At 43.7% G+C, this 23,927-nt stretch overlaps 1 protein-coding gene across 1 annotated transcript; it reads left to right on the top strand.

Moving 5' to 3' along the window:
• Nucleotides 1-1,977: 1,977 nt before the first annotated feature.
• Nucleotides 1,978-22,185, top strand: wdr18 (WD repeat domain 18). The gene is made up of 10 exons (XM_040040326.1): nt 1,978-2,241; nt 3,893-4,003; nt 5,403-5,536; nt 5,782-5,923; nt 6,212-6,355; nt 6,449-6,513; nt 8,453-8,577; nt 16,929-17,092; nt 17,902-17,970; nt 21,974-22,185. The coding sequence occupies exons 1-10, from the start codon at nt 2,029-2,031 to the stop codon at nt 22,100-22,102; spliced, it is 1,296 nt and encodes a 431-aa protein (XP_039896260.1). The 5' UTR covers nt 1,978-2,028; the 3' UTR covers nt 22,103-22,185.
• The last annotated feature ends 1,742 nt before the right edge of the window (nt 22,186-23,927 follow it).

Below are 23,927 nucleotides of genomic sequence, written 5' to 3'. Positions count from 1 at the left end.
CATTTATTACTTCTAGGCTGGACTAGTGTAATTTGTTATTGTCAGAATGTCCTAAAAACTCTATGAAAAGCATTCAGTTGGTTCAAAATGCTTCAGCAAGAGTACTGACAGGGACTAGAAACAAATGGCATTTTACTCCCATACTGGCTCTTCACTGGCTGCCTGTTAAATCCAGAATGGATTTAAAATTTAAAATCATTCTCTTCACATACAAGGTCTTGAATAATCAGGCCCATTATTTTATCTTAAAGACTTCATAGTACCATATCACCCCAATACAGCACGTCACTCTCAGACTGCTGGTTTCCCATGATGCAGTGAGCACTTCTCCTGCTCTTACCTCTTTTAACTCACCATGTGCTTTATAAACTACTCTCCATTTAACTACGAGTTATCGATCATGCCTTGCTCTCTTCCACAGCATGCCTTTTGTCCTGTCTACGTTCCCTCACCCCCAAGTGGTTGCGGTAGATGGCAGCCCCTCCCTGAGCATGGTTCTGCTGGAGGAGATTTTTGGGGTTTCTCTGTATTATGGGAATGTCTTTAGCCTACAATATTAAATGCTTTGAGTCAACTGTTGTTGTGATTTGGTGCTATATATATATAAAACTAACTTGAATTGAATTGGTGTTAAATATCAACCAAAATAATATATTTATCTGAGCACTAAATCAGATAAAGGTCTGAGAAATCAGACAATACTTTAAGTAAGGCCCATGTTGGACGATAGATAACAACAAATAAAACTATATTTTAAATTTAGACATGGGTAAGTGTCAGGCTTTCAAATGAATTAAAATTCTGTCTGGGTCTTTGGTGGATCAATAAGCTGGAGGAAAAGATTGCAGCCTGCCACACCCTCTCATCGTCCTGTGTTAAGAGGATTCTGACAGTTAACTCAGGGGTGTTGATTTATTTAAACTATTATAATCATCCTACTGTAACCAGGTTTCTGTAATCAATCAGTGTCTTGATCAATTATTAATTCAAGTAGTAACAAGGATAGAGAATATAGAGACCTAATGTTGGTTCACTGACTGATTGGCTGAGCGATGCATTGATTGAGTAGTTGGGTTGTTGGGTTGGAAGAAACTGAAATTCACTGTGCAAAGGGTTTGAGTCCAGAAAAGTGAACCGGCCAGCCACTGTAACTGTCTGGTGTAAAGGGATGTTAAGTTCAGATGTGGTTCCTTTTCTTTACAGATAACCACAACACCAAAGAAAAGATAAAACGGATTCAATGAAAGCACAATAAGATAAAATCATCATGGTTTTATCAGTCTAGAAACGAGAAAGCTTGTTGAGATATTTAATTTGTGTACTCAAGTTGTGAAATGTGTTGGACTGCATTCGTGTTATTGTTTGACTGAGACGCAGTATTTTAGTTGTCACCACAAGGGGGCACAGTTTATCAGTGAAGGCACGTATGCTGCCTCATCACGCCCCTGAGGCGGCATACGTGCCGTCACGTATGCCGCCAAATGAGCGGGTGGAACTCAGGAATGTTCGCTTTGAAAGACAGGATGTAATGTGTGTCAGTGTATAAATAAAGTTTCCAAAGAGCTTAAGGATATTCTTTTGAGATTTGAACTCGTCCAAGATTTTTGTAGCGACACCTGCAGGTGTCGAATTAAAACTCCAGCATGCTCTTGAGTTATCGCATTCACAAACCTCGGTGTCCACGCTGGCCTCCCAGCAGGGGGATGATCGTACCCCATCAGCCTTTTATGGTTGAGGGGTAAAAATGTGCGGTTCTTAAAATGGAAGTTTAATTATGCAAAATATTCATATTTGCTTTCAGGTGAGTAAAAACCTGAATGATTTATCATTTGTTTAGAATGTTTGTATAAATAACGCCTCCCGTGCTCTAAGTTTTATTTTTACTTGTGTTAAATATTTTTGGAGAAAAACAGGTGTTTCTAAATAGAGCCTGTCCCTACATCTCCCACAGTGCACCGCGCCCGGACGTGACGTATCGGTCTCGGACGTGACGTAGAGTGTACGGCGGTGGCCGGTGTGTGTGTGTGGATGATGGCGGCTCCTCTGGAGGTCCTGCTGAGCAGCGATTCGGGGTCCCAGCTGTGGAACTGCACCGTGTTCGACCCGCACAGCGGCTCCAGTCTGCTCTCGTACCGCGGCGGGAACAGCGGCGCGCGCAGCCTCACGGTGCTCGGCGGGGAGTACCTGCTGTCCGCGCAGCTCGGCAAGAACTTCATCAACGTGTGGGAGCTGCAGAGAAAGGTAGGACAGCACCTGGCCCAGCTGAGCTCACCTGAGCCCACCTCGCTCACTAGGCGAGAGTCACCAAAGTAACGCTCCGCCGCTCAGCGCGGACAGGGGCTCAAAAACCCGCAGTCCCTCTAAAGGTGTAAACAAAGCGTTTAGAAAGCTGACACTTTAATTCTGTGAAAAAGAAAAAGTAGAGCCGTTGTCAGAACCACTCGAACCCCCTACCGAATCCCGTTTATCTGTCCTCACACCTTACCTGTGTGATGGCTGCAGCTCAGCGTTAAAGAAGCTGATTCGTGAGTCCACGTGTTTTCGCACAGACTGCTGTGTTAGTACACACAGGTCTTGTTGAGACATCCTACAGATGTGCAGTTTCTCTGTGAAGCATTCTACCTTGAAAGCCTGCTTCTCAAATGTAACATGGACACACCTGGTGGTACAGCAGGTACGCAGAGCCGTTTTCAGAGTGTTGAGGGTGTGCTGCAGGTCACTGTGGTGATGGTCGCTGATCACCTGTTGTTTGAACCTTGCTGACCTGTGTCTGACTTTCCCTTGGAGGTTCCATCACCTCAGTTTGATATCTGAATTTGGAAGCAGAAAATTAGAGGTCATCCAGGTCTTTATCTTTAAGACAGTCCTGCAGTTTAACTACTTGGTGTGTGTTATCAGGCTTCATGATTAGATAGTATCGAACACTGCACTGAGGTCTAGCAGGACAAGCAGAAAGATGAGTCCACTGTCAGAGGCCATAAGACGATCATTTGTAACCTTCACTAAAGCTGTTTTTGTGCTGTGATGAGCTCTGAAACCTGATTGAAACTCTTCAAATAAGCCATTTCTCTGCAGATGATCAGAGATGTTTGACAACTACTTTTTCAAGTGTTTTTGATATGAAAGGAAGGTTGGAGATTGGCCTATAGTTAGCTAAGACCACTGGGTCATGTTCCACAAAATGCATCAACTAAGCCCCATCTCCTCCTATCAGAGGAGCAGCTGTGCTGGTGCCTGGAGGGGCGTTAAAGAAGTAGGACAATAGTCTCCAGATGTGGCGCTCTCCAGGACCCGCTCAGGGACCTCGGGTAATCTGAACTGCTCAGCGCATAATGGAGGTCATCAAATATTGTTTTCAGTTCTTGCTTTATTGTATTTGATCTAGTTTTATTTTGGTAGCAAAAATGTTATTCACACTGCGTTTCCTCTTTTAATTTCCTGTAGCAACTCTGATAGACGTCTTTAAAGAAAATAAAAAGAAATGCTGCTGGAAATACCCAATCATCAGAAGGACACAAAGCGTCACAATAAAAATGTTTGCTGGGGTTTATGTTTGTTTCTAATGTGACACATCAGAGCTCTGAACTGTATACAGCTCCATGAAGTGTGGTACCTGGATGGCATTACCTTAGGGCAACTGTTGCTGTGATTTGGTGATGTATATAAATAAAATGGTATTGAAGTGAAAATTGAATGTCTGATCATGCTCAGAGCCTAAAGCAGAAAAGAAGATGGGGGGTTAAACACCAAGCTGATGCCCATGTTCTGATATTCATGGTCTCTGATAATCTCTGACTGGGCTTTTTAAATTTTGTTAAGCCAGCGAACAGAGTAAGCCTGGATATGTTGATCTTCCCTCGTAGACACACCCACTTGTTCTTTTGTTGTTCAGGATCAGCTGCAGCAGAAGATCGTGTGTCCCGGTGTGGTCACTTGTCTTTCTGCTTCACCTAATGGACTCTTTCTTGCTGCTGGAGTCGCTGAGGCCATTTACCTGTGGGAGGTGAGTCTATTCAAGCTCTGATTGGCTGAATGTAATTTATTAATTTTTAAGATCCTGTTTAGCCTGTGCCGTACGACTCAATAGGCAGACAGCATGATGCAAATCACAAGTTCTTTCAGTAACTCTACTGATGTGAAGTTACTGTTCAGCAGCATTCATTCATCCTGGTCACTCATCAATCAAGCGGTCAGTAAGCAATCTGCCCTTTGATGAATTGGATTGCACCAGTCTGTGACCAAGCTGGTGACCAGTGTGATGAGGAGGTGCCAGGCTGTTGTGGCTCTGTGTGGTTTGTACAGATGCTCGTGAGGCCCCTGATTGTTCAGTTCAGTAAATAAACTGTTAAACATGTCTTGTTTCTTCAGACTTCAATCATCCGATCCAATATATGTTACACAAAAGAGAGTCAATAGCAGCTGTTTAGCATTGGCAGAGAAGATTTGGTTTGTCATGGGTACAGCCCACATAAATGAACTCTGTTGCTCAACCCACGAATGCCTTTTCTCTACAAATGTGGCACCATTTAAAAAAAACAAAACAAAAAACAGACTTTCCAATATTACAGGAACAGTTGTTACCAAAAAGAAAATATTGACCAAACAAAGTTTAGAATACATCCATCCATCTGTTTCACTCTTTATTTAATTTAGTCTTGCTGGGGGAGGAGATTATCTGAGCTATAGGTGACACCAGGTACACATTGACAGGTCTCCAGTTTATCACAGGGTTAACATAGAGACGGATCAGCACTCAGGCTCAGTCAGGACTTGGACTGGGGAAGGAACTCTGAGAACCAGGAGAGAACCCACACAAGAATAAGAAGCTCAACTACCCACATTCGAGTGGAGAAAAGATTCTCATATTCTTGTGTTCTCTGAAGAACTAACAGATAAAGTTAATCTGAACAAAAAACACGTCTTTAAGCATCTCCAGGTGTTTAACATAAAAGCTCATTGTTGACTTACTGACACCACAAAAAGCTGCTTAGATGATGCTGACAGAGGAGTTTACGAAAGAGCATCACCATCTCAGAGCTCCTCAGCTGTTTCCATCCTGTTCATCAGAGAGGAAACAGTAGAAGCTGAATGCATGGAGGAGGGTTTGGAAAGTGAAATGTGAACACAGGATTGGAGATCAGCTCGTGCTGTGCTAAGACTAACTCACTAAAACTGGTTCATGAGAACATCTGGACCTCCTGCAGGTTCAATGTTAGAATAAAGCTCCAGCAGACATATGGAGGTGATCAGAGGCTGAAGGAGCTGATTGGAACGAGGATTCAAACATTTCAGGAAGAGCTTAGAGAGACAGTTCTTCCTTTTATGTTTTTGTCGTTTTTGGGTTGTTTTTTGTTTTTTGTCTCTTTGTTCAGGTTTGTTTACTTTGTTTTCTCACTGATCAGGTGTGCACAGGTAAACTGCTGTCTGTCCTCAGTCGTCACTATCAGGACGTCACCTGTCTGAAGTTCACTGATGACAGCAGCCATTTTGTTTCTGGTGGAAAAGACAACCTGGCTCTGGTGTGGAGTCTGTCAAGGTGAGACATACCTGAAAACACATCTGGAGCGTTCTGTAGCTTTTAATCAGGAGTAAGGTGTTTCATGACAAGAAGACAAATGTGAAGTCAGCCAGGAGAGAGGCGCAGTGTCCAGCAGGTGCAGCTTTAGCTGTGTGTGTGTTTTATAAAATTCAGACTTGCCTGGTAAGGTCGGCGCGTCACCTGTGGCTCTGAGATGTGCCAGACGGATCTCTGACTCACTTACTCTGTTCACTGTGTTTCAGTGTTGTCCAACTGGATGTAAGCCACGCCCCTGAGCCTCGCCACATCATGTCTCGTCACTCTCTGCCAATCACAGACCTGCACTGCGGCCTGATGGGAGCTCAGGCTCGAGTCGCCACCGCCTCCTTAGACCAGACAGTGAAGGTGAGTTTGTGCACCTCTGCTCATGTCACTCAGCGATCCAGACAGCTGTGACCCAGGTAAAGCGGACAGCTGATGATCTTCATCTCACCATAATCAAGAACAGGAGTTAGCGTGGTATTGAGGAGGAAGCTTACTTCGTTTAGTTTCTCTAAACAAATTAGTGTCTTGAAACTGTGTCTGTGTCTGCAGTTCATGTAGTAATGGGTTAAATCATACCAATCAGAGCTCAGCACAGTAAAATATCAGTCATCACAGTCTTAGAGGTGTTTGTTTCTGCTAATTGTCTAGGTATGGGAGCTGTCCTCAGGCGAGCTACTCCTCTCGATCCTCTTTGATGTGGAGATCATGTCTGTGACCTTTGACCCTGCTGAGTACTTCGTGTTCTGTGGAGGAAGTGATGGAAATATTTTCCAAGTGTCTCTGTGCAGCCAGGTGAGTCTGTCTCATTTTCTCACCCAATCATGTTTTGACTCCTCCCAGCTTTAAGGGGAGACGATAAAGTTGACCTGTTTGAACTGTTTGCAGAGTCTCGGTCGGGAAAAGTCGTTCCAGTCGGATGGCGAGGGGAATCAGGTGTTTAAAGGTCACAGGTGAGACAGCCGCTGGTGTTTGTTTGCAGGAATATGGTCGCATGACATCTCGTGTGTGTGTGTGTGTGTGTGTGTGTGTGTGTGTGTGTGTGTGTGTGTGTGTGTGTGTGTGTGTGTGTGTGCACGAAAACCAGCTTTCTTTTTTCTTCTTTTCAAAATAAAGTCTCACGCTAGAAGCTTTGATGAACCGTTTTTACCTTTTTGTTTAATAGTGAGAAAAAAACTGTGTGGACATTAAAGCTGGTGGGCCTAAATGTCACGCCACAAGTTCTTAGAATACGAGGGGGAACACGTGTATCAGAAACCCAGGGAGGAGAGACTGAGCAGGTCTTAATCACACGCAGTTTATTCCCCGAGGAGGAGACCAGGAATAAATAAACACAATTCTTTTGAACAACTTTTGCAATAAGATGTTCTTTGTACATTAAATCCCGCCCAGTGCCGCGATAAAATTGTCCTACAACCCAAGACAAATGTTCCTTATATGTACAAAGAGAGAGGAATTCCTCTTCTGATTTTTGGATCACGCCAGCCTAGTTTCAGGAGGACGAGGAGAAACTCCCATCTCCGTCCTGTCTCTCTATCAGGCTCGTCACATCACAACCCAGCTGCGCTCCGCACTTGAGTCTCTTGCTAGCTGCTACTTCCCTCGTGGCACCGCCCTGTAAACAGACAGACACTGGACAGAAACGTCATCCGTGAAGCTGGCCTGGCTAATAGCCACGGTGACCCTCCCCCAACACGGCTGCACCCGGCAAACAACATTGGAAGCCGTTTCACCTGGCGATCCGGTAGCATGTCCTTCTCTCCCACACCTGGTTCCTCCTTCCTCTCGAGCCTGTGCCTGTCCTTTTTCTTTTAACAAGTCTGTTCGACCGCTGATAGGCCACCTCAGGGCCCACCCACACCTCCACAGATGCAACCATTCCACAGTGGATTATAACAACATTATGCAAAACACAAAAATGATGCAAATAACATCAATACTACACATACAAATAAACGCTAAAATCAGAATAAAACGTAGCATAAAACAAACACAAATTTCCACTGTGTGACAAGATGGAAATTTGTCTGTAAAGATTTATATCAGTGGATAGCCCTGGGTCATTTCCTGTTCCTTTTGCAGTAAAAGGCTTGTTCACTGAAAGCAGAGGGTGAAAATCTGTAGAAAGGACGGGATTGCTTCAGTGAGTTTAATCTGACACCAACCATTTCTCTGTGGCGGTGACAGGAAGTGCGAGTATTTTCATGTGTGTGGAACAAATTGTGTTTCCGGTACGGTGCGAGGAGCGGCGCTGGTGATCACGTCGAGCGTTTGGAGGTCAGCGAGTCCACCGATAATTAACCTTCATCGTCTGTAACAGTCACGACGTTTAAGCACAAAGTTAGAACAAGTGGGGCGGGGCTTCAGACGGAGTGTGGCTGGGGCCTAATATGAGTAGCAGAAAATTAAGAAACTTCATGTGTTGTACAAACAGTTTTATCTCCATGTTTGAAAATAAATGAATAACATGTAGACCGTCAACAGGATATGACCATGCCAGGCGACCAGTTCTTTATCACAGCAGAGTATTGTCCACGTTTTCACGGTGCTTCTCGTCAGACTTGTGGGAGTCTGCTTGGGCTGAGGTGTGACATCATGGCGATAAATGGTGGTGGGCTGTCTCTTCATTAATTCCAAGCTCGCCAAGCAGTGGGTGTGGTAGGAAATATGAATGACCATAAACTGAAAACAGGTGTGGGGAAAACGACATGTGTGATGAAGAGCTCTTGTCTCCATCGGTGAAATAATCCAGATGGTAGTGAATAACACACACGTCAGAGGAAGCCCTTCTAACAAGTGTTTACTGTGGATTAACTTCAATGATCAAGGTTCAGGATGATTGTTGATTAGGGTTTATTAACTGTATTGATCGTGGTTCTGTGTTCTCCTCAGGAACATGGTGACGTGTCTCTCAGTGTCGATGGACGGGACTCTGCTGCTGTCAGGGTCACACGATGAAACGGTTAGACTGTGGGACATTCAGAGTAAACAGAGCATCCGCTGCCTCGCACACAAAGGTAAGTCCCGCGCCGTGTGACATCATCAGGGTTGAGAGTTTTTCTATCTGTGCTGCCTTGCTCAAAAGAAATCTCAGCTTGAGATCTACTTCTGGTTACATGTGGGTCAATGGAAGCTGCACTTTTAAGCTATCACCTCAGGGAGGTGCTGTTTAAATGCCTCCTCCTCAGCTGCTGCTGGGTTATTAATGAGTGGTGACGCTGGCGGCGCTGTCTCCTCCTCTGGTGTCTGCTTGATGATGAGCGGCGGTGTGGTTCTGACAGGAACACGAGAAGGGACCTCCCCGCCGTGATCGTGACTGACATTTTGTAATTAACCAAATCCTCCGCGCCAAATTCGTCTCACTTCAAACGGCCGTCAGCGACCGTAATCCCCGCTTTGGCCGGATGCGCGGCTCACCCCCCCCCCCCCCTACCCGGTCACGTTTCTGCTCACAAAGAGCCAGAGTGAATTTAAAGAGAAAGCTTCATCCTCCATGACGACAACGCCTCAAAAGGATTCGTCTCAGCAGAGCAGATTCAGCTCCTCACAAAAAGGCGAGAGGAGGTGCTCGCTCTCAGCCCGTCTGATGATTTTACCTGACGTGTGCAGAGTCGGACTCATCAGCGTGATGAAACACCATAGAACATAATTCCTGCCATCTCAAACCTCACCTGCTGCTGAAGAATTTTTAACCTGGCTTCACTAAACATGACCAATGTGCTCCCCTCAGCACTGGTCTATGAGGAAACCAGTGTCAGACAGGTAGCGCTGCAGGTATGTCACAGGTGGAGCAAACCTGAAATAATCTCAGGATTTTGAGTTGAATCCAGGCTGAAGCTGAGCCTTTTTAACTGAGTGAAGTGAAGAACGATCAGTGTGACATCATAGTGATGTCACTGATTAACATGCAGATGTTTGTCTGTAGGCATCATGCTGACGACCTTCACAGAAACCATCGCCCTCTGTTGGGCACAGTCAACGGGCGAGAGGTGGAACGCACCTGGATAGGTTGCTGTCTATCACTTTGTTAAAAATGTAAACTCACATGGCTCCAGGACCCTGGAGCACCCAGGAAGACCACAGGAACAGAAGGCGGTCCTCAGACATTTCCTCGCCATTTTTAATCAGTTATTTTGTTTCATTTGATTATGGTGAGAACAATGATGCCTCACAGGAAGTAGATCATTTGATGGTTGGGTTTGACTGAGGCAAGTCGGTGCAGAAGTCTCTGATCTGAGATGCTGTGATTGGCTCAGCATCACGTGATCCTCAGAGACGTCATTTGAGATCCATCTACAGGTGCTAAGCTCAGAGGAGACGCTGCATCCCATCACTGTTATCGAACACATTGTGTGTGTGCGCGCGATTGATTATCTGAGCTGCTGTGAAATAAACCAAATAAAGTGAGAGGTTCATGAAGAGTTCATGAGAAGCGAGGAGGGGGAGGTGTGCATCAGTCCGAGTTCTCCTGCCTCCTCCGCCGTCTCTCAGCGTGTCAGATCTGCGACTGTTATAAAGAAACATCCATCTGACAGCAGAGCACCGCTCCTGCAGGCGACGAGGCGAGACCACCTCTCTCTGCTGCCGTCACCTCATCTCAGGACTCATTACCCCGAGAGGCTGCGGGGGAAACACTGACAGCTCTGAGGGCCCCTGAACACATCGTACTAGAATAAAAAACACAGTGACACTTGAACACACCATGCTGTATTGAATCGTACACCTGAGCGTGACAGCATTTTCAGACAAACATCAGTGGCTCAGTTGAGTTGTCTTCTGCTCGGACTTTTCAGTACAAAGTTTCACTCCTCGGGGATTTTATTTATGATGTAAGAGCGAGGACACCCTTCCGAGAGAAACCCTTAAACGATGTGTTAAAACAGAGCCTGCGGGTCCCCTAGAGATTTACAGTTTTTAATTAAATAACTGAGCATCAGCACCAGTTATTATTATCATTCCACCTAAATTTTGATGGCTCAGTTGAGTTGTCTTTGTGGCGTTCCTGCAAACTGCAGGTTTTCTTTAAATTTTTTCAACTATTAAACATGAAGCTGCCAACTCCATGGTGTGGCAAGCTGTCCATTCATGTGGCTGTAGGTTACTGTTGTAGTCGCCAGGTATTTCCTGATGTCATAGATCAGCTGTTTGGACGGTGTCTGATGTGTTCTCTAATTGAGCTGCTGGATTTTTGTTGTTCAGCTAAAAAGAAACTTTTGGGAAGAGCTGGTGGGCGGGATTAGTGTGATGGCCATACAGGAAGGCTATTGCGAGGCAGCCCATCTGCAGTGCTGACATTTAACTGCTGCTTTTACCTCCCAGAGATTCATCTTCACTATAATCCTGAGACTTTTTGCTGAGACAAATCATCAGCAGCTGAATTATGATCAGAGTCTGTAAGAGAACCACAGACAGGAAGCTGACTCGCAGAAGAAAGGAATTATCATGATAGAGATAAGATAAATGATTTCTGTGACATCGCAAAACATGGAAACTTTCATTTCAGCAGCCCACATTTGACTGACAGTTTCAATTATTCTCTTTTATGTTTGATAGTATTAAATTAAATGCAATGATCTCAGGAGTATCTCAGTAAACAAACGGCATTCAATGAAAACTTGATGAAGACTCACCACCTGCAGTTATCAGTGCTACTGATGGGGGGCGCTGTGCTCAGATGAAAGAATCTGACAGTTTTTAAGATGAGCTAAATTATGTTAGCAACTAATCTGCATACTTGCGTTACATTAACATCCACACTCAGTAAAATGAGGCTTTGGTGAAGCTTTGACAGGTGGCTAGCTGTCTGCAATCAAAGAGGCCATGCCCCCATTAATGCAAACAGTTGTTTTCTAAAAACATTCTTCACCTGTACAGTTGTTGTGAAAAGAGAAATTATCTTTAGAGGCTAAACCAGTTTTTGTATCTGGTTGTAAACTTGTTAATTTTAACATAGAGATAGATTCACTGCTGCCTCTGCTGGATGGTAGATGAACTGCAGATTTATGGTATAAAAACACCCCAAAAAACTTTCCTTCAGCTCATGAAGCAGTTGATGTGATAAGTGTCTTTCATAGGTTTGTTTAGTGCAGGGGTCTCAAAGTGGCGGCCCGGGGGCTGCCACTTTGTATTGTTGAATACAAACAAAATGATAGCAGAAGTGCTGCCATGTGTGTGGCCAGAAAGAGAGGACCAATGTGTTTATTTGGTAGTTAAATGAAAGGCTTCAGTTAGTTAAGAGGGAGGAAAAAAAATTGTGTTGTTATACAATATTTGAAATAAAAAAAAAAAAAAAAAAAAACATTTTCTGAAATATTTGTGGATTTGTTTCTTGTTTGGTTTTTTGTACTACTTGAACACTAAAGTGGCCCTCCAATGAGATGACAGTGCCAGGATTGGCCCATGGCTCATTTAAGTTTGAGACCCCTGGTTTAGTGGAATATCGATAAAACATCCAGGTGAGAGGCTCCAAACCAGCTGAGGGTGTTTCCTCAGAGTGTCTGCAGTGTGTTGGCAGCCCTTCAGCCTCTAACACACTCAGCCTGATTTATCTGTCGTTCTGGACCACATTTGGACCATTAGTGTAATTCCAGCAGCCGGAGCCAAGCAGACAATCAATATGTGTAATTGAGTGGGGGATAATTAGCCCGTTTCTATTAGCACAACAAGCAGGAATTCTGCTCGGACTTTTCAGTATAAACCTCCTGAGTTTCACTGCTCGGGGATTTTATTTATGATGTAAGAGTGAGGACACCCTTCTGAGAGAAACCCTTAAACTATGTGTTAAAACAGAGCCTGCGGGTCCTTTAGAGATTTACATTTTTTTAATTAAATAACTGAGCATCAGCACCAGTTGTTCTTATTATCATTCCACCTACATTTTGATGTTTAACTTTCCCTCAGCTTTGAACCCCCCTTTGCCTTTGTTTTACTGGGAGGACATCTCAGATAAAAACCCTTTCTTTATCATAGACACGTCATTCAAAGTTTAAATGACTAACAGGTGTTACAGGAAGTGTGCTAGACTTTTTAAAACTCATCAGGGACTGTAAGTGATGCCAGTTTTTATGGCTTTTCAAAATAAAATCTCATAAATATCAGAATGACCCTTCAGTAAATGGTAGCAGTCATGCAGAGACTCAGTGGTAGACACACACATTTACTTTGTTTCACCTTGAGTCATTGTATCATTGACTTTCATATAAAAGCTCAAAAATATTTAAGCTGCTTTTTAAGGTTTATAAACACTTTCATTTTGAAATCTATGTCTGAGCTTCTTTCAGCTCACCTGCAAGGTGACCTGGCGGTCATTATGTTTTGCTGGTGGAGTTTCTCACCCTGAGCATAGTCTCTCAGGGATTGGTTTTATTGAGGAGCGGCAGCTTAGTTGAAATCAGATGAGCTATCAGCTGCATCTGACCGAGGCACTGACATGCCTGGGGACTGAACCCCCAGGTCAGACTGCAGGTGTAAACCTGGTTCAGCAACTGCTTTTATACTTATTGATCTGGTGTTGGAATCGCCTGCTCTGGCTGATCGATGAGCCAGAGCAGTGTTTGAAAGTATTTTGATCACAAACTTTAGAGTATTAAACATTTAGCGTCATGCTAACCTAGGAGCCAATCAAACAGCTTATTTTTGTGGTTCTGTTTGACCTGTGTCCATATTTTAAATTGGCACATTATGTGTCTGGTGCTCTAGGTCAAAGATGAAGCTGCTGGCTCTCAGGAGTGGAGCTGTAATGTGTGAGGCTGTAGAAGTTTAACCTGCTGGCAAAAGCGTCTTGAACTTTATTTTTGAACATCTGAAGCTGGGGCAGCACGCTGCATGCATCAGAGTTTAAGGAGGTGGACAATGGAAAAGTTGATGGATGGGTGGGTAGATTTCAGAATTACTAAGCATAAGATTTGCTCTGGTGGGGAGGGGGCGTGGTGGGCGTGGCTCAACTCCTCATGGGAAACCTTCAGGTGAACAGACTCTGAGTCGTGGTCACACGGCCGTGGTCTTCAGTCTGCTGTAAACTGTTTTCTGAGCAGATAAAACATCTTCAGCAGCTGCTGCAGTCGGACCAGTTTCACATTAACCTTTGAAAGACGCTGCCGCCAGCTGGTCTCACAGCGAGGAGCACGGTGAAGCGGCTGCTAGAGGTGAAGCTGCTACCTGAGTACAGGTAATAAAAAAAGCTGTTTAGAGTGAACAGGTGAGGTCAGCTCGCTTGTTTCTTTCTGTGTGTAAATGAGCCACTTCCTGTTTCGGGGTTCAGGCGTGTCAGTCAGCTCAGATGCTTTGTCGTCTCCCGAGCGATTTGTCATCCTTCAGGCTCTTAAACAGATCCTCGAGCTAATCTCAGGGAAATTAATTTTAAAAGTCCCCAGACAGGAAGTTAGAGTGACAGTGAGCTGAGGCGCTGAAGGCGGAGTGAATACAGAGCGGTGAGGTGGAGGTGCAGACGGCTGTTATAGAGGGCTGTTATGGAGGACTGAAGGTGGAGGCAGATGCAGTAAATCCGCTCCCACGCGCTGCGGTTTGGAGCTTCTGTTGGCGTGAAATGAGTCTGGCAGCGTGGCGGCAGATTTACTGATGGAGCACGCCTCGCTCAGAGCCGCTCCTTTTGATTGGCTGCAAGTGAAGGAAGCAGAGGAGATTAAAGGTGCCATTCCACTTCCTGTGTTTGTCCTGACCTGATTGGCTGTTGCAGCTGATGGACGAGCATTGATGACAGGTTGATGAGTTGCAGTGGGACAGTTTCTCAGAGGACCCTGTGGTCACCGTGGTTACAGATGGCACTTTAAACTGGTTCTCTCACTCTCTCTCACGCACACACACACACAGTGTCCTTGTCTCAATCAGCAGCCAGAAAAATCTTCAATAGGTGGAGGAGAGCCACCATGGACCTTGTTATTTAACCTTTGACCGCTGAATGTTTTGACCTCAGTTGTTTTTGCCAGTGATGATGATTGGATTATTTAACTGCTTCACAGCGGGCCCTGACTGGACATTGGTCTGGAATATTCCATGATTTTCATTCATCTGTGCAGATCTTTATGGCGCTAGACGCCAACTTGCTGCTGCTAGAACCACCCGTTTGGAACAAAGCGCCACATTTCAGAGACATTTACGACTGACAGAACACGCTCGGGTTATTCACACGCAGATCCTCCTGTTTCCATTCTTCCCACAAAAACACCTGAACGTGTTTGTGCAGACCGCAGCTGTCTGAGGGACTGACACAGCGATCGCGGCAAAATTAGCCGAGGTCTGAAAACTTGAGGTCAGACATGCCTGACAGAGAACCTGCCACAGGTAGCGTTCATCAGGACCAAACACATCAGTGGTGTGATTTACCTGGTGCTAATCCGAATCGTGATTAATTTCGGGATCTTAATAATCCCGTCTGCTTCATGAGTCTCATTGATAAATGATCATGTAGGTCATGTGGCCTGGCAGCTTTTAGGAACAAAGTGAGCTTGCCCCTGCTGCAGAGCGCAGAAGCAGTCATGTGTTATTGAGGTGATCGCCATCTGTTGATGTCCATCAGCTCCTCCTAATGTGACTTGAGTGCAGCAGCTTGAATATTTTACTGATGAACCAGAAGAACTTTAATATTTCACAGGAGTTTCTCTGAATGTCCTTCACAAACTCAGACACTTTGCTCTATTTTCAGTTTTTAATACTCTTCATTTGTAGAACACCAAATCAAAGGCACCTGTGATGGAAGTGATGGAAACGTCAAGTGACAGTGGACAGCTTCTTCTCCTCCTCCTCCTTTCTCATGCTCCTTTCAGGGAAGGATGATCTGCCTCCATCTTCCCTCTCCAGCATCCTCTTCTGTCACACGGGCCAAGGCCTTTGTGACAGAAGAGGTTTGTTTGGGTGTGATCAAAAACTGATGGTCGTCAGTACGTATTGGTTATGGGTCAACACATGTTGATATTGTGTTAGTCCGAGAGGAGCTGACATACAGTATGCAATCAGGTGGTGGAGGTGAAGTCCTGGTCTGTCAATGAGGCTGTGTGTAAAAGTTTAAGCTAACTTCAGGCACATCTGATGAGGTTGATGTAATGAATGTTTGATGGTCAGATGGTCAGCTCAGGCCCACTCGTCTCTTCTTGTTCTGTTCTGGTGCTCGAGAGAGGTTCTGTCAGTGTGCCGAATGAGGAAACACTGCAGGACAATTAAGGTTTTATCAGCCGAAGGAGCTGCTGAGGGCAGACCAACGAACATCAGTAGATAAGAACTGAGCACGTGCAGGAAACCAACAGTGCGTTTTTGTTTATGTTGAAGCACAGTACGTATTACTCCGCGAGTCTCCTGCCTACGATAGCCGTAATGCTCCGACAATCCATCAAGCAGTGCGACTTCGTAGCTTAGCAAAGTCGTACTAAAACATTTGACAGATTTTTGAGCGCCGTGTACCACAGAAAATCGTTTTAAGGTCAGTAAACACAACCAGAATTCATACGAGGGCACACGGGATTATAAGGGGCACTGGCGATTTTCAGAAAAATCAAAGGATTGATTTCAAGTTATGATAAATGATGTTGGATAAAGAGAACTGTGGAACAACAAATACAACAGCTGGAAGTGGAATAACAGCGGCATCGCGTCACTCCCGCCAACGAAAACCTCAATGGCTTCAAGTGTAGGCTTGGCCTCTGCAGACGTGTAATAGAACCAATGCACCAAAAAATGTTAAAGGTTACAAAACAAGTAAGCAAAAAACCCTAATTTTGTTTCACCTAAGTGACTTTTTAATCTGCAGCCTGTCATCATTTGCATGTTTCAGGTCGGTACAGTTTCAGCCTGGTTACATGACATCACTGACTTGCTTCCTGTTTCATCTAAGAGACTGATATGTTCTTGAAAGCCAAGATGACAGGAAGTGATGTAAACATGGGTTTCAATGTTATTCAAAAACAAACAGCTTTATTTAAACAACACCGTGGAGCTATCACGAAAGAAGAAGAAACAGTTTTGACCTTCAGGAGCTCCCTACATCATCTTTATCACCCCAGCGGGGCGGAGCCTATCCCAGCTGCCATGGGGCAAGAGGCGACATTCACCCTGGACATGTCGCCATTTACACCCGTGAATCACCGAGGAAACTCGCGTGCACTCATCACCTTAGGGGTCATTGTCATTCAGCTAATGTCTCTGGTCAGTTGGCCCCTGATTAGCCGGTTCCTGTTCATACCTATGACCTAATGGTTAATGAGCTGATGATGTCATGAGCGATGTGGGGTTAGCAGAGGATCATGCGTGTTGTAGAATTTACACAAGAAGCAAAATTTCTTCTGTAGTGATTATGTCTCTCCATCCACAAACGACACTTCCTGAGCACCACGACATCACTTCCTGTTTGTGTGTTTAGGGCCAGTGACAAACGCCATCATCACGCCAGCTCCCGCTAACATGTTCCTGCCTGACAGTCGGCCCGCCGTCCCTCTGCCACGCTTCAGCCGACACCTGCATGCCTCCGAGAGCGACGGCGGTGAGCCGGGGGAGGTGTGTGTCCGCCTCAGGCTCCACACACAGGTGAGTGCTGCCTTTCTTCCTAGTGTCTTCCATATTTGAGCTTCCTGTTTATGGAAGTAAAAACCAAATGAATGTCTGAGCAGTTTATTTTCATAAATGGGAGCCACAACAACAAGAAATTCTGACATGACAGGGTAGAAATGAAAACACACACACACACACACACACACACACACACACACACACACGGGTGAACGAAGGAGCTGTGCAGGTGAAGGCTGAACGTAAAGATGGAAAGATCAAACACAATTCGAGGAAACGTTTAAATAAAACATGAAGCTGCAGCTCAAACACATCGATCCCTCTGAAGGAGGAAGGTGACATAGACACGCACAAATGCATACACAATGAGAGGGAAACTTTCATAAGCATCCTCAGAGCAGTTTATGCTAATGAGACAGAATCTAATACAGGCTGAGACACACACACACTCTCTGCTGTAATGACAATGGGTTTGAAAAATGCGTGTGTTTGCTGGCGTCTCAGTGGGTAAGCAATAATATCAATATTTACAGCTTTGATTGCCTGACAGGTCAGAGTGCTCTGTCACCAGCGTGCCTGCTAACATCGTCAGTCCTGTTTGGAGTGTTTAACATCGTTTACTTGATCAGTTCTCAAGACATAAAAATTTTAGATGTCTTCATCATTATCACCAGATTCACACAGCAGTGCTAAATTTTATTGCTAAATTATTTTTGTAATTATGGTGGAAGATTTCAGTTTTATTTTGAAGTGACAATCTGCACATCTCACTTAAAGCTGATACATCGCAGGTTTTACTTTGAAGAGGTCTTCCCGTTTGTTTACAGGAGGAGGAGGAAACGTACCTGCAGAAAGCCGACACGCTGAACTCGCTGATGAACGCCGTGACTGACAAGGTGAGAGGGGCCGAGGTTTCTTGGAGTGTTGGTTTGCATCCTCTGACAATCCCACAGTTTCACTGGCCAAGGGTCAGAGACAAACTGTGAGCCTGACATTCCTGTCAGTCTTATTGATTATTGATAGCAATGGTGGTCGGAGATGGTGTGAAGCTGGCAGCTCTATTGGTCAGCCCTGTGTGTGTCTGGAGCGTGGGGTCAAAGTTCAGACTCTGAGACTGCTTCAGTTCAATTCAGTTTTATTCATACAGCGCCAAATCACAACAACACTCACCTCAAGGTAGTGGTCGGCGATATGAGGAAAATCCAATTTGCACGATATATATCATGATATGTTTAAATAACCTACAAAAACAAATGTTATTATCAACCATATAGTGCCTAACACTGCATCGGTACACTCATTCAAATCGACAATTCAGTGGTTTCATATTTTCATTCATATTTTTTGTATTAAAATGTTTTATTTAACTATGTTTTTTAACCATCCGTTATACACAGAGGTTTTTAACAGATGACAATCCTGTGACAGTTAAGTCTCTTTCGGTGGTCAACACTAGACCTTTTAACAAACAAACACAAGATCACAGCAACAAAAACATCAAACAAGAATTCACGAGTAAAAATAAAACAAACTTTTGTGCTTATAACATTTAAAATTTCATGCTGATTTCAAATCTGTGTTTAGTTTTTCCCTAGCACGTACAGTTTTTTTGTGATAATGCTAGTTATATATTGCATAATAGTTGGTATAATTAGCCTAAGCATGTAACCAGATTTAACGACAGTTCCCTGTGTTTTATGTTACATACGGCATTAATTGCAATTGATTTCAGTTGTTACCCGTGCCTAGATTGTATTAATCATCCAGACAGTTGCTCTTATGTGTGTGGTTCATTCAAGACAAAAGCATGTCTCCCGATTACTATGGACCTTAAGAAGATATACAAATTGTACTTTGGCTGCCCTCTGGGTGACCAGGATAAATCTTGGGCTCAACATGTCATCTGCAACAGTTGTTCCAATGGACTGCAGCACTGGCTAAATCTGTGAAAGGCAGCAATGCCATTTGCAATCCCGATGGTGTGGCAGGAACCACGAGATCTCAACAATTGCTATTTTTGCCGTGTGAATACAACAGCATTCTCATTCAAAAATAAGCACAAAATTGTCTACACCAGCCTGGATTCTGCAAAAAGGCCTGTTCCTGTGCTGCCACATGATGGATTCGCTTCTGTAGAAGGTGACGAGGAAACGGTCAAGGTGCCTCTGGTTACAATCCAGAGCCATCAGATCCGTTCTGGCTGATGAAGATTCAGAACCAGAGACTTTTAAACAAGCAGAGCTAAACTATCTCGTTCGTGATCTAAATCTGTCGAAAGACAAAGCAGAACTTCTTGCTTCGAGGCTTAAGCAGAAGCATTTGTTTGCCAAGGGTGTTACTGTAACTCACTACAGTCATAGTTGAAGTCATAACTTGACAGCGTTCTTCACAACTGATGGCTCAATGTGCCATTGTCATGCGGAACATTATGTCAAGGGTGACTGGCAGCCACGAGATGCCTATGAGCCAGGAAAAAGCAGTATCGAGTTTCTGCCTCTGGTTGAGCCACGTAAAATATTTTTGCCGCTTGTCCATATCAAGCTAGGCTTGATGAAGAATCTTGTCGAGGCCATAGGCCAAGGGAATGCATGCAGTTTTCATTACCCCACTGAAAAGTTTCCAAACATAAGCGGTGCAAAAATGAATGAAGGTTTATTTATAGGTCCACAGATCAAGTCCATTTTGCAGAATGAAGGCTTCAAACAATCTCTCTCAACAGCTGAGTTCAAAGCTTGGGAGGAATTGAAGTGGCTCTGCAAAAACTTTCTGGGCATCCACAAGTTTTCTGCATACATGGAAGGAGTTCAGCTTCTGCTTGATTCCTACCAGAAACTGGGCTGTCGCATGTCATTGAAAATAAATACACTTCCTGCACTCAGGCCTCGAGTTCTTTCCAGAAAATCTTGCCATGGTGAGTGATGAACAGGGAGAGCATTTTCATCAGGACATGCAGTTAATGGAGCGTCGCTACTAAGGTTTCTGGAATGAGAGCATGATGGCCGACTACTGCTGGACGCTGTACCCTGACAATCCAGACACAGTGTGCACAAGAAAATCATATGCTAAGGATTTTTTGAAGAAACAGTGGTAGCTGACTGCCACTGATCATCATATCTATGCCACAGTGTGCGCCTATCTGACTGAAAATATTGAAACAGTTGCTTGATTGGTGCCTGTTTAATAAAAACTGCGTGAAGGTCCATTGCAAACTAATATTACTCATAATTCAAAATTATCTGGCTGATGTAACTGAAAAAAATTTGAAAGCAGACCTGAAAGCAGCATGAAAAAAACAGTTTAGAAAAGTGTCTTGTGGTTTCTGATGATTGCAAAAAAAAAAAAAAAAAAGAAATAAAATTGTTGACCTGTGTAGTTTTACGGCATGTTTTTGCAAATTACTGCATTTTGTGCAGCATTGTCCTTGTGAAATCCAAATGAAAGCGAGTCTGAAACTCCAGCTGTCGCTATATTTTTCCCTGTCTGGTAGTATATAAATGCGCACGCTCAGCCCAGTGTGGCAGGTAGAAAATTTTGGGGTGGGGTGGGGGTTAATGATGCATTGGCAGCGTGTGTGAGGAAAAAAATCTCAGTGAATTATATGCAGACAGCTTAATATTGCCATGGCAATTTATACTCGATGGTTACAATAAAGCCGCTTTAACCGTTGTATGTGGAAAAACTTGATATATTGCACACCCCTACCTCATGGTGCTTTATATTGTAATGTAAAGACCCTACTATAATTTAAAGAAAACAGAATACCCCACCAATCATAATGACCCCCTATGAGCAAGTGCTTTGGTGACAGTGGGAAGAAAAAACTCTATTTTAAAGAGAAGGAACCTCCAGCAGAACCAGGCTCAAGCTGGGGTGGACATCTGCTGCAACCGGTTGAGGTGAGGGGAGGAGACAGGACAAAGACACACTGTGGAAGAGAGCCAGAGATTAATTATAACTAATGATTTAATGCAGAGAGGTGTATAAACACCTGATTCAGCCCTAACTATATGCTTTAGGAAAAAGAAAAGTTTGAAGCCTAATCCTATAAGTAGAGATAGTGTGTCTCTCTCCTGAATCCAAACTGGAAGCTGGTTCCATAGAAGAAGGGCTTGAAAACTAAAGGCTCTGCTTCCCAGTCTACTTTTAAATACTCTAGGAACAGCAAGTAATATGGAGATCAATTAGGGTCCAGCTCAACCCAGCCAATCAGATGACAGTATTTACTGTTTGCTGGGTAAATATTTTCCCACCTTAGTCCATCATAGGATGATCAGAAATCATGTTTCTTACCTGTTGGCTGGTGTCTGCGGCATCCCTGGAAGAAGTCGTGGTCATCTTTAACCAAAATGCTAATTTTTTAGCTTGTAACCAACGTGACACAGCAGCTGTCAATCATTAGCACTTTGAAGCTTCGTTATGAGCGTGTCTGCTGCCAACGTCATCGTGTTTTCAACCCAAATGTGGTGATTAATGGGAGGTTCTGACTGTGACAGACTGGTTCACAACCTGTCAATTACAAGTCATCAGCCAATGAGTGTACAGCAAAAACCCTCCATTTTGAAAGAGTTACAAATTAAACTTGATTGAAACTTGATGTCAGGACTGAGTCTTTTTAGAACCACAACTTTCACCCCCTAGTGAGTGGCCGCTAGAAAGAAAGCATGTTGAAGTTGCAGTTACTGTTGGTACTGTTGATGATGATAATAGGGGCAAACACCTCCTAGCGACAGGATCATCTGGTGCAGAACCAGTCATGTATTGTATTTAAAGGGACGGGGAAAAAGTGATTTTGGTGAGCTCGTTGAGCAGAGGACGATGTTTGGAGACAGATGACAGAGATTGTTTTTTTGTTTTTTTTTTCTGTGATGTGTAATTGCTTGTTTTTGTTTGTGTTTTCAGTCGGTGTTTGGTGATTGCGAGAACACGAAGGTTAGAATCGCTGAGCTCGAAGAAGAAGTTCAGACTCTGAAAAAAATGAACAAAGATTTGTACGACTTCTCCAGCCAGCTGCTCACCAAACCAACATAAGTGCACTCACACACACAAACACACACTGTGATGGGTTTTTTGTTTATTTGTTTTTCTACAAAATAAAAGTTTTTGGAAAACTTCCTGTGTGTGAGCCTATTATTCCCTCTGGGTGATTTTGGGTCATGTGCCGAGACCGATTCAGGTGACTTTCAGACTTTGAACCTTTAAAATGTTGTTTAACAGTCATTGACATGGGTGGATCTGTCTGTGAACACGAAATGTAATCAGATTACCTTTAGATTACTCTTGTTACTTTAAGCAGCTGCTTCTTTAAACTCGTCTGGTTTAGAAAGTCATTTCAGCTATCCATTTTTACTGAGATATTCACACTAAGATCCAACATTTGTCCATCATAGTGACCAATAATCAATCACTGATCAGCCTGATAAATGACTGATCACAGGGATGTAAATGGGGAATCTGCAGTAAATGTAATCAGATTACATTTCCTGTAAATGTAATCAGATTACATTTCCAGAGCTCTCCGTTACAAAGATGGAGAGTCAGGCTTAAGAAACTCAGAGTTTTAGCTGATCCAGCTTCCTGGATCAGGGTCCAGGTCCTGAAAACCCGAGAAGAATTAAATTTCAGGTTCCACTTTTTCCACATCTGTACAAAGGTGTGCAGCAGCTTTTCCAGGTGAATTACTTTGTACACACATCAACACACAAAAACACAATCGTCCAGACAAGGAAACCCCAGAAAGTAAATGTTTTTGTGTTTTCAGTAGGAGACAGGCGTGTTTTCCTTCCTGTAATCAGGTGTTTGAAGATGTGACACAGTTTAACTTGTTTTATAATCTCATGTTTTTACTACTCGTTTTTAAAGTGAAGATTTGAATATCAACAAACTGTATTCAAACATTTAATTTGTGTTCATAGTTAAACTGGCACGCTGCATTTGAGCCTTTCAACCTTTATTTAAACCAGCAGTGACAGGTGTTCACATAAAAAGAGCCCAGATGTCAAACTATAAATATAAACTAACATGAGGGGAAAAAACACATTATAAAAATTGAAAACTGGATTAAAGTCAGAGATTAAAGGTCATGTGAAGGTGGGAGAAAACTGTCAGTTCAAACAGGAAAACCACAAAAACCTTTTTTTACATGTTGTCTTTGCTCAAACTACAATCCAGAGCCCGATAAGGGATTGATTTAATTAAACAAGTCCAAGGACAAAGAAAACCCCAGTATCAGTTTTACTGGTCACATGACCGGTATAAAAGATATTCGGAGAGAGGCTGAGCTGAACATCTCTGTTAAAGACTGTGAGAATTAGTGGATTACATCAGCAAGGGTGCCAAACATAAGGCCCGGAGGCCAGAATCAGCCCGGCAAAGACTCCAGTCCACTGGACAGCTTGAAGGAGGCATACAATTAGTACTTCCCATACGTTTACAGCTTTTTCTGCTGATGGAGAGGTCCCTCGTGCCCTTTCATACTAGGCTAAATTAATCAGTTAATAGGTAAATGTTTAGAGGACTTTAATAGTGTTTTAGTTGTCAGTGTCACATTCAGCAGAAGTGTCCACAGCAGGGTACCATAACCTGAAATCCCTGCATGTAGCATTTTTAATGCTGCTATCTGACCACAATAATAATAATGTTGTTAATTGTACGAGCAGACTCTCCAAGACGTCTTATTTTTCACGAGCTCACTTTAAACTTCAGATCATCACAAAATCATATTAAAACCAAACACCGAATGTCTGCAGTCGAAACCTCCGATTGGTTGGAAAATATTTGACAGCTGCTAAGATGAAGGCTGAGAAAATCTGAAATCCTGCAGTAATTTTTTCTTTTATCACTTCCTGCCGTGTTG

The sequence above is a fragment of the Simochromis diagramma genome, unplaced genomic scaffold, assembly GCF_900408965.1.
Source record: "Simochromis diagramma unplaced genomic scaffold, fSimDia1.1 OVJJ01000026.1, whole genome shotgun sequence".
NCBI lineage: Eukaryota > Metazoa > Chordata > Actinopteri > Cichliformes > Cichlidae > Simochromis > Simochromis diagramma.
This window is presented reverse-complemented; position numbering and strand designations above follow the sequence as displayed.

Coding starts and splice junctions, on each gene's coding strand:
- wdr18 (XM_040040326.1), top strand. CDS start 2,029: ATGATGGCGGCTCCTCTGGAGGTCCTGCTGAGCAGCGATTCGGGGTCC. Junction 5,537..5,781: donor CTGGTGTGGAGTCTGTCAAG/GTGAGACATACC, acceptor ACTGTGTTTCAG/TGTTGTCCAACTGGATGTAA. Junction 17,093..17,901: donor GCCTCAGGCTCCACACACAG/GTGAGTGCTGCC, acceptor GTTTGTTTACAG/GAGGAGGAGGAAACGTACCT.